The sequence below is a fragment of the Mauremys mutica genome, chromosome 2 (assembly GCF_020497125.1).
Source record: "Mauremys mutica isolate MM-2020 ecotype Southern chromosome 2, ASM2049712v1, whole genome shotgun sequence".
Taxonomy (NCBI): Eukaryota; Metazoa; Chordata; order Testudines; family Geoemydidae; genus Mauremys; species Mauremys mutica.
This window is the reverse complement of record NC_059073.1, coordinates 168,364,083-168,380,345: the sequence shown is the minus strand read 5'-3', so window position 1 is coordinate 168,380,345 and position 16,263 is coordinate 168,364,083. Positions and strand designations below refer to the sequence as shown.

The following is a 16,263-nucleotide window of genomic DNA, read 5'->3' as shown; positions in this document are numbered from 1 at the left end:
TGATCCGGTGCCCAGGTGGCATGGCCACAGCCTGCTCTGGGGGGTGGGGCTGAGAAGCACTGCTTTGGAGGCTGGGGGAATAGCAGCATGGCCAGAAGTGGAGAGACTCTGGCCCCACCTCTTCCCTTCTGTCTCTGCTGGCTGTGCTGCCTCTCCTTGTTCCCTCTGTTGGGGAGAGGGGCTGTCTCTCACCTCTCCCTCTCTATACCCGTTCATAAGCCGACCCCCGTCTTTGGTGCTTCCCTTTTTTACTAAAAAAATTCAGCTTATAAACAAGTATATACGGTAGTTATTGGCTAGTTGTCCGCTGTCTGAGGTGGCTTCAAGTTGTGTACATCTGGTAAAATGTGGGGATAATTGTGAGAGGCCAGCAATGCGTATCTGTTCTAGAACGCATAAGCATTTGTAGGGGAAGCACTGAGTTCTATTTTCTGTCCATCTTCTGAAAACTGCCACCACTGCAGAATCCCTATGAAAACTTAAACCAATATTCCTTCATTTTCTAGGCATCAAATCTAAGTGGCAATTCTTCTGTATTGCTTTTGGACTAGAAAACTGGACTAAGTAGAAAGATTCGGTTAAGTACCTATAGGCTCCATATACTATTCAAGTGCTGCCCCCTCTTGGTTACATTCGTGAAGTGAAGTTTAAGGAAAGCTTAGGGGAATTTAGTTGGGAAAGGTAATAGGATTGCAACCTTTGGGTTATGAAGTGGCTGTAATGGACTCGTTTTATGTCTAACCATTAGTACATGGTTTGTCAGTTTGCTAGTACATGCCTATAATCCACCCTCAGTTTTTAGTAAGTATCAGACATTCTTCTTTACAGTTGCATCCAAGAATTGATGCCAGGAGAGCTGATGAAAACCTTGGAATGCTTCTAGTAGAATTTTTTGAACTGTATGGAAGAAATTTTAATTACTTGAAAACGGGTATTAGAATAAAAAATGGAGGTGCCTATATTGCCAAAGAAGAAATCATGAAAGCCATGACCAATGGATATAGACCATCCATGTTGTGCATTGAAGATCCTCTCCTCCCTGGTAAGATTACATAACTTTTTAAATACTCTACATTTCTGATTTTTAAAAAAGTATGACAAAGATCAAAGTTGTTCTTTGTTATGTGAAAGAACTACATTGTGTTGCTTTAAGATGTCCACACCTTGTATTCAGTTAAGTTTACAAAGTGCTAGACTAAAAGCACACACAAGGAAAAATGTATAAATGATATGTAGCATTCAGAATTATGTTGGTATATATGAAGAAATTATCTTACAATTTAAAATACTTACCCGTATATGAATATTACAGGAATTCTAGCTTTATCTGTTTGGTTATTTGTATGTAAGTCTATTGAGTTTACATGTTTTGAGTCACTGACATCAGAAAATGACCTTGAATGTTTATGGATTAATGTCCTAAAAAAGCACAAGATACTCCTAATAAGACTATGCTACATACCACCAGATCACACTAGAGAACAAGATGACTGGTTCCTTAAGCCCCTATCTGTAATATGTAGGAAAAAAGATTATGGGGGACTTCAATCTGAGTGACACCTGCTGGAGATCTCATGCTGCCAGTGCTAAACATCCTTGAAATGTCTAAATATTAAAGATGAGTTTCCTAACTCAGAAAATGTTGCATCCAGCTTTGTTGGGGGAAGGGAAAAATGGAAGGGGAATCTTGTATTAGTCCGTGCTTGACAGATAAATAGGAATTAATCACAGAATTAAATAGTGGTAGGTTAGGTACAAATGATCATGACTTCATTACATTCTTTATCCAAACAGAATAAAGTCCAAACCAGTAATGTATGTACATGGTACTTTAAAAGGGCCAGTTTCACAAAGCTATAAATGATTGAGCCAAACCAGGTGAGAGGATTTAAACATACAGTTATGAATCATGCATTATTAGCAACTGTTCAAGAATATTTCACTAAATGCCTAGCAAGTCTGTCAAAAGAAGGCCATGCTAGTTAAAAACCAACATGGGTTGGAGGGGAAGTGAATGCAGCTATAAAAAATTAAACATATGTAACAAATTGAAGCAAGGGGAAATTGATAATAATAAATTGGTAGCTAGGAATTGTAGGAAAGTTATAAAGGAAGCAAAAAACACAAATCTCTGGCCACCAGAGCCAATGGAAATGATAGAATTACTCAATGGAAATGGTACAATTGTCAATAATGCAGTAAAGGCAGAATGATTCAATTTGGGGGAAAAAAGCCAGATATATTTGTATGACATGATTGATGGCACACTTTATTTGAACAGTAACTTGGAAGAATGTTAAACAGTAGCTACAAAAGTTAAACATCTTAAAACTAACTGTTTCACATCCAAGAGTTGCATTCAAGAGTTTTAAAAGAGCTGGTTGAGGAGTCTCTTGTTCCTTAATGTTGACTTCTAATGAGTCTTGGAACACAAAGTAAAGTTGTGCCCATATCTTTAAAATGGCATACAGGACGACATGGGTAATTATAGGCCTGTCAGCCTGATATTGGTCCTGAGCAAAATAATGGAATTACTGATATGGAACTCTATTAATAACGAATTAAAGGAGGTTAATACAATAAATGTTACTCAGTATGGGTTTATGGAATATAGGTCCTGTCAAACTAATTTGATCTCTCTTGCTGAGATTACAAGTTTTATTGATAAAGTAAAAGTGTTGTCATATACTTCAATTTCTGTAAAGTACTGACTTGGTACCTCATGACAGTATTTAAAAACTGGAATGCAAAATCAACATGCACATTAAGTGAATAAATAAAATATAACTGCAAATGAGGAACAAACAAGTGGGGGCATTTCTAGTCAGAGTCTCATAGGGATCAGTTCTTGACCCTACACTATTTAATACTGTTTATCAATGATCTGGAAGACAACATAAAATTATCACTGTTTGCATTTGACCGAAAGATTGGGGCAGAGGTAAAGAATGATGTGAACAGGTCACTGATGCAGAGTGATCTGGGTAACTTGGTAAACTGGGCACAAGCAAACAATATGCAGTTCATTGCAGCCAAATTTGAAATCCTACATCTAGGAACAAAAAGGGAAGCTGTGACTCTGGGGGGAATAAAACAAAAATACTTGGTGGTCATGGTGGATAATCAGCTGAACATGGGCATGCAATGCAGTGCTCTGGCCGAGAGAATGTGATACTTGGATGTATAAAATTGGAATCTTAAGTAGGAGTAGGGAGGTTATATTACCTCTGTATTTGACACTTGTGTTACCTCTACTAGAATACAGTGTCCAGTTCAGGTATTCAGAGTTGAAGAAGGGGGTTTATAAATTGGACAGGGTTCAAAGAAGAGTCACAAAAAGGATTAAAGAAATGGAAAACACATCTTATAGTAAGACTCCAACAACTTAATCTATTTAGTTTAACAAAGACAACTTAAAGGGTGACTTTATTAGTCTGAGTACATACCTGGAGACCAGAAATCAGGTAGAAGGGTTATTTGGACAAGCAGCCAAAGGTATAACAAGATCCAATGACTGGAAGTTGAAGTTACTCAGGAATTAATTCAGGGAAATCCTCTGACCTGTGTTATCCAAGATATCAGATTAGACTATCACAGTGGTCCCTTTTGGCCTTATCTATAAATCATGGCTTTTGGGCGTTCAGTACATCTTTGAACAATTCTGAGTTTCCATTAACACTTCCTGCCTTAAGTTTGTTCCCAGTCTATTATGCCAAAAATTGGTTCAGGCTTTGGAAAATTGGCCCTTCTTAATGTACATAATTACTGGGGAGTGCTGTATTCTGTTTGCACAAGGTAAATATATGCTGATCATTTTCATTAGTACTTAGGCAACAGCTAATTTTTAGGTAAGCAGTTAAGACTTCATTCCGTCAGAATGAAGCCGCATATTGAGTTACCTATGTTGGGTTCAGGATTTATATTATAACTTCCTTGGAGTTTCTAAAAATAATAATTAATTTATTACTGACCACATGTCATGTCCCACAGATTCTCTCTTCTACCCCCCTGGTTGCACATTAGATGCTTAGGGAGCAGTTTGTTCTGTTCTCAAGTTGAAGTTTGGCAGTCTAACAGGTGCCCACCAGTCCCCTATCTTTAGTTTTACTAGTTTTAATGCTTATGGATTAAACTTCTGAGGTCCTGTGATTCTGAGTAGTTTGACTGTGTAACAGGTAACTGCGTCTTTCATATAGAGTGCCTACCTTACTTCCCTTTTTCCCATCCTATCCTTGTGGAACAAGTTGTAGCCATAGATTTTAATGTTCCAGTCATGACCTATCCCATCAAATTTCAATAATACCAGCCATATCCTATTTCCTCTCATACATGTGCATCTCCAGTTCCTCTTATTTATCTAGGCCACTATCACTAGTTTATATTGACAATTAAAAACTTCCTTATATGCCTTCTGGTGCTTGGATTTGTTATATGCATGATGGATTGGGGCTGGCATACATATTTGGGCATTTGTACCATTATTGCCTTGGATATATGGAGATATACCTATGTCATAGAACTGGAAGGGACCCTGAAAGGTCATAGAGTCCAGCCCCCTGCCTTCACTAGCAGGACCAAGTACTGATTTTGTCCTAGATCCCTAAATGGTCCCCTCAAGGATTGAACTCACAACCCTGGGTTTAGCAGACCAATGCGCAAACGACTGAGCTATTGCTCTCCCCATTCATAGTTGGTTTAAAGCCCTCCTCCTTGCCCTAGCTAATATATCACTGAGGAGATTGGTAACATTACTATTGAGAGAGAGGATGTCAGAACTGTACAGCCACCTCTCTGTAGTAAGAGCCCCAATGTTCCACAAAACCAAAACCTCCCCCTTCCCTTGGTTAAGTTAGTTAAGTATCTTCTGCTAGGTAGGTATATCTAACCTAATCAAATCCCTGCATTGCATTTTTGGTATTGGTGGCATCTGTCTTGGTCTTGCCTGTCCTTTCCCTGTGGCAAAAGTCTCCTGAGTACTGAAGGTCTAAAGTCTTTGGGCTTAATATATGTGTATCTGTGAAAACTAGTGTCCTGTGATATACGGGAGGATCCAACTAGATAATCTAATAGCCCCTTATGGCTTTTAAATTTTATGAAATTAAGAATTAAGTTCACACCAGCTATACCTTTACAAACCTATCAAGGCACTGTGGTTGCATAAGCGTAATTAGGAGCTTAATTTGGTCTGCAGAAACCTTATTACTGGTAATAAGTGAAGTGGAAGCAGTTGGTTTCTGAGGCTTCAGGCCTCAGAAGATAATTGAGACAGACTAACTCTACAATACTACATTCAGTGGACTAGAAGTAAGATTCTGCTCTGAAAAGTGACTAAACTTCACTTTAAGATTGTTTCATCTAACTAGGATTTGGCATGAATCGTGCTACTGTCTTCTTAAAGTGACTGGTCTTGGATCTAGGGGCAACTGGAGGAACTGTTCTAGGTTTTGCTCTTAAATGTTTGGAAAAGAGGTGGTTATCAAGCATCCCTCTGATGCTTTATACCTCTTCAGCTCAACTGCCCTTAAAGTAGCGTTAGTAAATTTATCCTTTTTTGGTTCTGAAATATTTAGTCCGTGAATTGCAATTTCTAGTAACAAACTCTGAAGTTGCAATGCTAGTTTACAGCTTTCCTGCCTTTTTGTAAAGATCTAATTACAGTACATATCATTCCTTTTTGGCTCACAAATAACTTAGGTTGTGTTGGCTTGGAGTTTTTTTGCTACAACAGTTGACAGGTGATGGCAGTTCCCCATCTAACTTATGGACAACTACTCATCTAGCCATGTTTTGCTTTTCAATCTCTGTAGCATATTGAGTCTTCTGGTTAGTGTAGATGAGGTAAGAACAGGAGAGGCAGTGAACTCCGAAGTAACAAAAACTGTTAATTCAAAAAGACAAGAGATCAGTCACGGGAGCGTTCGGCTGTGCTTTATTATTCACAATAATATATAACTTATTCTAAAATTTCAGATACCTTCCCCATACAAATAATGCAGGGTAGATTGAAGCTACTTTTTAACAGGGATTACTTGAAATTTGTTTTATAGGTTTTAGTCTAATCCTCTTTATTGGGATTGAGTTTCTTACGTCACCACACATAAAAACTGACATTCGTAAAGTGCTAGACTACACTGGCTGCCCTAATTCAGTTTGGCAGTTTTGTTAGCACACTTTGGTGTGCAAGGACAAATTTTCAGCATGAGATACTTCGGATAATCAACTCTCACCATCTGTGGTGAAGCTTCTTTGGTATTGAGCTTTCAGGCTGACAAGATTTTTCTGGATACTAGTTTAAAAATGCGTTAATTGATAATTGTCACATTGTTACAGGAAATGACGTTGGCAGAAGTTCTTACGGTGCCATGCAAGTGAAACAAGTTTTTGATTATGCCTACATTGTTCTTAGTCATGCAGTATCGCCGCTTGCAAGATCATATCCAAATAGAGATTCCGAGAGGTAATAGTCCACTTCTTAAATATGCATATGTTTAGGTAATCAAATAGGAATATCTGAAAATGCTTATTAAAATCTTCTCAAATAGAAGAAGGGATATTTATTTGTTGTATACTACCATTCAATTGAAATTTGCACAGATGTATTCATACTAAACTTTGTGTTGTAAGAGTGCATGTTTCGGTGCACATGACTTGAAGTGTCTGTTTAGGGAAACGTAGCAGACTGCCTAGCAAATCTGGTGGGAGCTTTTATTCCTCTATCTCCCTTTCCTCAGCATGGATGGAATCTAGGCGATATGCTGGTCTCTGTTCTGGATACATCCTCTTCTTTTTCTCAAGCAATCTATTTTAAATATTACTCAAGTGTGGACTGCTTTCTTAAATTCAGTGGCATATTTGTGAATGTGTAGCTATAAGATGCAAAGAATTAGGAGTGCTGTCTAAAACAGAACACCTGAACAAAGCCAGGCTAGTATTTACGCAGTTTTAAAATACTGCTTTCATAAATCACTAAGATGACACTATTCATGCTTAATACATAATTTTCAAATGGCCATAAGTTTATATGTACTAATTAGTTTTTTATTGTCCTTAAAAAAAAAAAAGTTGTCAAGCTTCAAGATTTGATATTTATAATGCATGTAACCTATATAACATTTTACAGCAAAGTGCTGATAAGTCGTCTAAACTCTCTGCATTTGCAACTCCGGATGGACATTGCATGTGTGAACGTGTTGAATTAAATCCCTCAAGCCAAATTGGAGGCAGCTCTGCAAAGATTCTTGCTTAAGGCTTATCTACATGGGGAAACTTATTGGCGTAATTGAGTATAATTATACCACTAGTTATGGAATAAGTGTCTATATGGGGAGTTACCCCTGTATAACAAGTAGAATCATTATGCTGGAAAATTTCCCCATGTAGTTAAGCCTCTTGTTTGCAGAGTTGGAATGCTCTGAAAGGCTAGATGTGGCAAAATGCCTCTACTGTTCTGCTTCCAACAAAAAGTATTATTATCTCTGCTCTCTACCACGAAGTGGATCCAGTCTTTCACATTTCTGGCCTGTTGCAAGTGGCCTAATTCTTGCTTTTAACATGGTGACTGTGGATCTCCAGGCTTTCTCTCCTGTCATCTAATGTGCAGTCATGACCTCCCTGCATACTTGCTTCTAGACTGGACCGCTGATACTCAGGATTAAACTTTCCACTTATCACTAAGGCAGAGTCTGTCAAGGAGGGGAATGTAACAAGAGTAGTGCATACAGGGCTATACAAAGTTAATCCCTCTATTTTGAGGTAATTCTGAGAACTAGCTATCAAAGACTCTGCATCCAACAATCTCTCACTCCTTCTGCTTCAGTAGCAAGGTATGGAGCAGTTGAGGGGTCCTGGAGGTTTGTTAGGCCTTTGTGTGGTCATGTAGGGAGTTGTGTTCTGTTCTTGTGCCGCAAGCTCTTGCCGATAACCTCTTTGCCAGTGCGCTTAGTCAAACATGACAGAGGCACTCTAGAAAAGGAAGCTTTAGATATCATTTTGTATTTCTGGGTCCTTTCAACTCCTAGATGGAGAGAACAAATCACACAACCCATCCCTCTTAAACGAAGAACCAACACTTCTGAGGGAAGGGGTAACTTCTTTGAATGTAGAAGTCTCGGATTTGGGAAGCACACGAAGGCTCTCCAAACTCAAACAAGACCCATAAAGCTCTAAAGCCTCAAGTCCATAAGATCATCTATTAAAAACAAGGGGGTAACTCAGTTTCTCTATCTGGAATCCTACCTTCCATTCCTTAAGGCTTCACTCCAATTTTCTTTCCTAGGATAGATTATCAGTATGGCTTTTCCTGCATTGTTTTTAGTGTGTTCCTCTCTCGCTCGCACGTGCGCGCTCTTTCTCTTTCTCTCTCTCTCTCTCTCTCCTGCCTTATCTTTCCCCCCTGTTTATGGTATGAGCTCTACCTCTTTTCCTCTCCAAATCTATCTCAATAGTTCTCTTAATTCAGGCCACTCTCCCTCCCCTATACTCCTGCACATATTATCTTCCCAATTTGATTAACACGCAAGCTTGGAAAATTTACCAGCATTAACAACCGGAGAACTAAACTTACTTGCCTCTGTTCGATATTGAAGGACAAATGGTCAACCATTTATATAGAAGGGAAACTTAATGTCTGAGCAGACTTGGGAGTGAGACACAAGTTGGACCAGATTTTCACCAGATTCTGAAAGTAGGCAGACTCTACCAGACAACTAGATCTCTTCAGATATTTGGATAAGATAAATAAGTTCTTCTTCGAGTGACTGCTCATATCAATTCCAGTTAGGTGTGTGCACGTGCCACGTGCATGGATGTTGGAAACTTTTTCCTTAGCGGCTACCCGTCGGGCCGGCTGGGAAACCCCTGTAGTGGCATCAATATGGTGTCCTATATAAGACCCTTCCAGCCTGACCTCCCCTTCAGTTCCTTCTTACTGCCCGCGACGGTTGTTGGAACAGTGGTCTCCTGTCTCAAGTGCTCCACTTATCCCTAGCTTCTCTTATCTTGCTTGTTGATTAATTGTTATTAGTTAGTGTTAAGTGTTTCCTATAGTATTAAGCATAGTTTAATACTATAAGGCCATCCTACAGCAAAAAAACTTTAGGACCAGACTTCAAAGAGAAACTGCTGAGCTCCAGTTCATCTGCAAATTTGACACCATCAGCTCAGGACTAAACAAAGACTGTGAATGGCTTGCCAATTACAGAACCAGTTTCTCCTCCCTTGGTTTTCACACCTCAACTGCTAGAACAGGGCCTCATCCACCCTGATTGATCTAACCTCGTTATCTCTAGCTTGCTTCTTGCTTGCTTATATATACCTGCCCCAGGAAATTTCCACCACTTGCATCTGAAGAAGTGGGTTTTCACCCACGAAAGCTCATGCTGCAAAACGTCTGTTAGTCTATAAGGTGCCACAGGACTCTTTGCTGCTTCTACAGAACCAGACTAACACGGCTACCCCTCTGATACTTGAAGCATAGTTTAGTAGTTGAGGGCAGTCCCATTAATGACTGCTCTGCGTGGCTCTGGGGCATGCTGTCCTAGGGCTTCAAGCCTTGCAACTCTTGCAACAAGCCCATGCCTATGGGTGACTACCACTATTCCGGTCTCAGGTGTCTGGAGGAGGGCCATCAGGCGGACAAGTGTAGAATCTGTAAGGCGTTCAAGCCCCGGATGCGAAAAGAGAGAGAGATTCTACTCAAGCAACTCCTCATGGAGTCTGCTTTGCGGCCCTCTCAAAACGCAGGCCCAAGTGCTTCGGTGCGGAGTGCCCCTCCTGCAGTACCCTCTTCAGCACTGCAGAAGATCCAGCGCTCTTCTCGGGACCGGTGATCTCCCGGGCCCCAAAAAACACCTGCCTCAGCACCGCTCCCATTCCCCGGTTGCTGGGAAGAAGCAAGCCTTGGAAGGGACCCCCTGTTAGGGCTGAAGCAGTTGTCCCGGTCCCGACTGAGCAAGACTCTAACCAGGCCTCTAAGCAGGACATGGCCGCCAGGCCCAGATCTTCTTATTCCAGCCCTGCACAAGGGACAGTGCAAGTGGAAGAGATCACGTTACCTTCCACACAGGATACCTTCGAGGCCGCCAGAAGGCTCATCAAAATGACGGCTCCGGTGCCTCCGGCCCCAACCCGAGTCCCGGTACCATCCAAGGGTAAATCAGCGATGTTCGGAATGGCAGCCCACAGACCAGCATGTCCATGCCACTCGGAGTCCCGCCGCCATTCCGAGTCCCGGCACCGCCACAGGTACCAGTCTCACTCATGGCACCCGTTAGACTCGTGGCACTGGTCTACCAATCTGGATCCTTGGAGCCGTTCCCACTCGAGGTAGTTATCGACTGCTGGGTCATGGTCCTGCTCCAGATCCAGGTCACGATCGGCGACCTTGCGGCACCGTTTGGACCAACGCAGTGTAGAACTCCAATCCTCGCATTGACTGTCGCACCGGCCCGCGGCCCACCACCGTGCTCCATCGTGGCATCGCTCCCCGGAGTAGCGCCATTCACCAGCCCGGCACCGTTCTTCATCGTGGCACCGGTCACGGTCGCGATCAGCGTCCTGGCACCGATCCCCGCATGACCCATGCCTACCACGGGACTCTGTGCCACCTTTGATTCACTCGTGCACTGCTCCTCCTTGGCCATCGTGATCTCGGTCCCCTTCTGGCAGGTCGGAGAGAGCTTCAGGGTTCTCTGACATTCCCTGGCCCCAACTGGGGACCTCGGCCAAGATCCCCCAGCACCCAGCTGGCACCCCAGTGGCAATTTTGGACCCCCTGGGCATATCACCGGGCCCAGGGCAGGCCCCCCCCCCGCAGTTGCCCAGTTTCCATCAGGATTGAGCGCCCGGCCCCCGAGGTGACTCTCAGCCGCCCCCCTTCAGACCTGGACTAACCTGCGGAGCCAGCGCATGCGGTAGGGGCTCCCCCAGGCACCCCCGGAGGAACCACCCATACCTGACCAGGAGATTATCTCTGCACCGGCCCTTCCAGTGGAGTCGTCTTCGTCCTCCCCTGATGAGGCTGTGGCTGGCATGTCCATGTCTGGTCCACCCCCGATGGGCTTTAGGGTCCTTCAAGAACTATTGAGACGCGTGGCCCTCAATATGAACCTCCAAATTGAGGAGGTTGTGGAGGAGGAGGACCCCCCCTATGGTGGACATTCTAGGCCCGGAGGGGCCTTCCAGGGTGGCCCTCCCCATGAATAAAACCATCCAAAACAATGCCAAGTCTCTGGCAAACCCTGGCCTCCATCCCTCCAACAGCTAAGAGGGTAGAAAGAAAGTACTTTGTCCCCACCAGGGATTATGAATATCTTTTTACCCACCCCGCCCCATGCTCATTTGTGGTGGACGTGGTAAACATCAAGGAAAGGCAGGGCCAACAAGGGCCTGCTCCCAAGTCAAAGGACACTAAGCAGCTGGACCTTTTTGGGAGAAAAATTTATTCTACTGGGGGGGTCTCTTGCTGTGGATCGCTAACCAGCTAGCGATCCTCAGTAGGTACACTTTTAACTCTTGGTCTGCGGTCCTCAAATTTCAAGACCTTCTCCCAGCAGAAGCTCGTACAGAACTGGGGGCCATTGCTGAGGCAGGTAAATCGGTTGCTCGGACCTCCCTCCAAGGTTCCCTCAATGCTGTGCTGCATGCACTCTGGCATCAGGTATTGCCATGCGGCGGAACGCCTGGCTTCAATCTTCAGGCCTCCCGCCCAAGGGAGAACCTCCCCTTTGATGGCCAGGGCTTGTTTCCAGAACAAATTGATTCCTGCCTACATACCTTAAAGGACATGAGGAATACTATTAAATCCTTAGGTATGCATACCCCGGCTAACCAAAGGCAGCCATTTAAACCCCAGACCACCCAGCAATGCCCTTTCCCTCCTAGACTGAGGCAGGACTTTTCTCGTCGAAGAAGTAGATACGTAGACAGTCTCGCCCCGCTCCTCCGGGCAAGGTCAAGCACAGTCCATTTTGAGCGCCCATTTTGAAGGTGTGCCAGAGGACCAAATACCAGTTCTTACCCCGGACAGTTATCCCTTTCTGAACAGTCTATCCCGTTTCTACCATGCCTGTTCCCATATCACATTGGACCTCTGGGTCCTCTGGGTCCACGGTGCAGATGGGATATTCTATCCATTTCCATACCATCCCACCCTCCCACCCCCCTTCCCCATCCCTCTTCAGGGACCCTTCTCACGAACAACTCCTTATTCAGAAGGTTCAATCCCTCCTCCTCCTAGAGGCAGTGGAGGAAGTTCCTCAGGAGCTCCGGGGCAAGGGTTTCTATTCCCACTATTTCCCTGTCCTCAAGGCAAAGGGAGGCCTAAAACCTATTCTGGACCTCAAGGAGCTCAACAAGTACATTGTCAACCTGAAGTTCCGTGTGGTCTCCTTAGCCACTGTCATTCCCTCACTGGATCTGGGAGACTGGTATGCCGCCTTCAATATGAAAGATGTGTACTTTCACATTTTGATTACTCCGTCTCACAGTTGTTTCCTCTGCTTTGTGGTGAGCAAGATGCATTATCAGTTCACAGCCCTCCCATTCGGCTTGTGCAATACCCCTTGCATCTTTACCAAGTGCATGGTGGTTGTGGCAGCCTTTCTTCGTCGACACCACGTGCACGTCTTCCCGTACCTTGACGACTGGTTTATACAGGGCCGGTCTCACCATCATATCCAGTCTCAGGTACATCTAATCACGGACACGTTCACTTGCTTGGGTATCATGGTAAACATCAGCAAATCCGTCCTTGCACCCACTCAAACAATAGAGTTCATAGGTGCAGTCCTGGACGCAAACCAAGCGAGGGCTTTCCTTCCAGAAGCACGGCACCTGGCTATAGCAGGCATAATTACCAGCCTCTGCAAGTTTCCCACCACCACAGCAAGGCAGTGCCTCAGGTTGCTGGGTCACATGGTGTCCTGTACCTACATGGTGCAGCACGCGAGACTAAGACTCAGGCTGCTTCAGACGTGGTTGGCTTCAGCCTACCAACCTGGACATGACAGTCTAGAAATGGTCCTCATGGTCCCGAAGTGCACACTCTACTCTCTACAATAGTGGCGGGATCCTCAGATGGTGGGTGCCGGGGTCCCATTCCATCCCCCCCAACTCACCCTTACCCCGGTCACAGACGCATCTGCCCTGGGATGGGGGCCCACCTCGGGAACCTGACAACGCAGGGCTTATGGCACGAGAGCGAGCTGTCATTGCACATCAACATCAAAGAGCTCAGGGCGAATCACCTTGCCTGCCAAGCCTTTCTCCTCCACTTGCAGAGCCACTGTGTAGCAGTCCTAACGGACAACACCATGGCTGTGTTCTACCTGAACAAACAAGGTGGAGCCTGGTCATCGCCGCTCTGTCAAGAAGCCCTCCTTCTGTGGGATGACTACTTAGCCCACTCCATCAACCTTCAGGCCTCGTACCTTCCAGGTGTCCAGAACATTCTGTCAGACAGCTTGAGCAGGCGTTTTCTTGCTCACGAATGGTCGATACGTCCGGATATTATTTATTCCATTTTCTGCACCTGGAAGTTTTCCCCGAGTTGACTCGTTCACGTCACGGTCCAACAGGAAGTGCCCAGCCTTCTGTTCCTTCCGGGGTCACAGCCCGAGCTCGATAGCAGATGCCTTCCAGATCACGTGGTCGGGTCAGTTGCTTTATGCCTTCCCTCTGTTCCCGTTGGTACACAAGGTGCTCCTCAAGGTCCTCCGGGACAAGGCAGATGTCATTCTGGTAGCCCCTGCCTGGCTGCGTCAGTGTTGGTACCTGTTCCTGCTGGACCTGTCAATCCAGGCTCCCCTGCGTCTCCCTCTCAGCGCCGACCTCACCTCTCAAAACCATGATCATCTCCTGCACCCGGACCTTCAGTCCTTCACTGCCTGGAGGATCCGTGGCTAAACCAGGCTGAACGCGCCTGTTCGGACTCGGTAAGGCGGCTGCTTCTCGAAAGTTGCAAGCCGTCAACCAGGCTTACCTACAAAGCCAAGTGGAAAAAGTTTTCCAGCTGGTGCGCTCAGCGGCAGGTGCCCCCGCTTCAGGCTCCAATTCCGTGCATCTTGGACTACCTGATATTCCTAAAGGACCAGCACCTAGCCTTTGGATCCCTTAAGGTCCACCTCACAGCCATCTCTGTGTTTCACCCAGGCGCGGCTGGGCGCTCCGTGTTTGCACACCCGGTCATGCAGCGTTTCCTTAAAGGCCTGGAGAAAATCCATCCTCCAACGAAGCCACCCGTGCCTGCATGGGACCTTAACTTAGTCCTCTCTTGCGTTATGGGCCCTCCTTTTGAGCTGCTGGCCTCCTGCTCAGTTCTCTATCTCTCCTGGAAGGTCGCCTTCCTAGTGGCCATCACTTCTGCATGTTCAGTGTCTGAACTACAGGCTCTCACATGTGAGCCACCCTATACAGTCTTCCATAAAGATAAAGTTCAACTAAGACCTTACCCAGCCTTCCTACCAAAAGTGGTGTCCCGCTTCCATGTGAGCCAAGATATCTTCCTACCCGTTTTCTACCCAAAACCGCATGCTGACCTTCGTGAACAACATCTCCATTCTCTTGACGTTCGAAGGGCACTCGCCTTCTACATAGACCAGACAAAGCCCTTTCGTAAAACAACCCAATTGTTTGTCGCCATTGCGGAGCGGATGAAAGGTGCCCCAGTTTCCTGTCAACTAATATCTTCGTGGATCACCGGGTGCATTCGTGCTTGTATAACCTGGCAAACATCCCTCCGCCTGCTGTTACGGCTCACTCCACGAGAGCTCAGGCGTCATCAGCTGCCTTCCTGGCACACATTCCTCTACAGGAAATCTACAGGGCTGCCACGTGGGCCTCGGTTCACACCTTCGTGTCCCACTATGCCATCGTCCAGCACTCTTGGAATGATGCGGCCTTTGGCAGAGCGATCCTCCAATCTGCGGTTCCTTGACTCCAACCCCACCTCCTAGGTAAGGCTTGGGAGTCGCCTAACTGGAATTGATATGAGCTATCACTCGAAGAAGCAAAAACTGTTACTCACCTTTCTGTAACTGTTGTTCTTCGAGATGTGTTGCTCATATCTATTCCATTCCCACCCACCTTCCCCTCTGTTGGAGTAGCCGGCAAGAAGGAACTGAAGGAGGATCGGGTTGGCAGGGTCTTATATAGAACACCATATCGGTGCCACTCCAGGGGGCTCCCCAGCCGGCCCGACAGGTAGCTGCTAGGGGAAAAGTTTCCAACATCCGTGCACCGGCGCACGCACACACCTAACTAGAATAGATATGAGCAACACATCTCGAAGAACAACAATTACAGAAAGGTGAGTAACCATTTTTTCTTTATGGTCAGACATCTGGGTATGCCTTCACTTCTCTTCTCTGGGCCATGATGGAGGGAAAAAATTATTGTGCTTTGACATACCAAACAAGGTATGCCTAGCCAACTTGCTGCTTTTACCATAGCTTACGTATGAAAAGTGGCTCCACATCACCTAGTGTGGAGTCCAGTCTTTCTTTATATCCCAGAATTCTTCTTTCTTGTAGAACTGAGTGCAGAAGAGTGAATTTAGTATACTTCAGGTAATTCCTTGGTTGATAGACACTCCAGTGTTCATAACTCCATTACTACATACAAGTAGGTCTGGATGGTGTCTGATGCAAGGAGAGTGGATATCAATATTGCACACATTAAGGTCTTCCTGGAATTTAAAAAGTAGGCTACCTAGTCACAACACCCTGTGTAAAGTTACCAGCAGTGGGAACACTATCCTTTTAGGAGCCAGGACAATCTTCATGTATCCAGCTTTTTTAAAAGAAGGCTTCATGAACAGGATCTGTGAACCTGTTTTTTCAAACACTAACTTTACCTTTCAAATGACTAGGGTTTCATTTGATAAAAGGATATTACATTCCTTTGTGCATGACTGAGGCTCAGTTGCTCCCCCACTAAGGGCAGTCATCATCTGAGGATATACCAGTCTTGGGGGAAAATAAGATCTGCTTCAGTACAGAGACTGAAGGAGAACAGATTCCTCAAGATGACCATTTGAGGAGAGGAAAGGAGACTGTAATAGAGGCTTGCAAAAGCATTCCTTGCAGTTTATTCTATGATAACTTGATGGGTAATAGAACCTGTGTTCGTATGCCAGAAATATTGGTATTACTAGGCTTTCCCCAGTCATTACAAGATAGGCCGCTATTTGTTGCTTTAAGAGTTTGGGTTATACAAGCATAATGTTTAATTACATCTAGGTTTGGAAGGATTAGATTTATTTATATG

General features: G+C 44.9%; 1 protein-coding gene across 5 annotated transcripts in view; it reads left to right on the top strand.

Annotated features, from left to right (window-relative positions):
• Positions 1-16,263, top strand: part of TENT4A (terminal nucleotidyltransferase 4A) — a 109,671-nt gene that overhangs the window by 56,761 nt on the left and 36,647 nt on the right. For all 5 annotated transcript variants that reach the window (XM_045003524.1, XM_045003522.1, XM_045003521.1 and 2 more), the window contains exons 7-8: positions 829-1,042; positions 6,331-6,457. In XM_045003524.1, the coding sequence (XP_044859459.1) occupies positions 829-1,042; positions 6,331-6,457 (341 nt within the window). The remainder of the gene's footprint in view (positions 1-828; positions 1,043-6,330; positions 6,458-16,263) is intronic.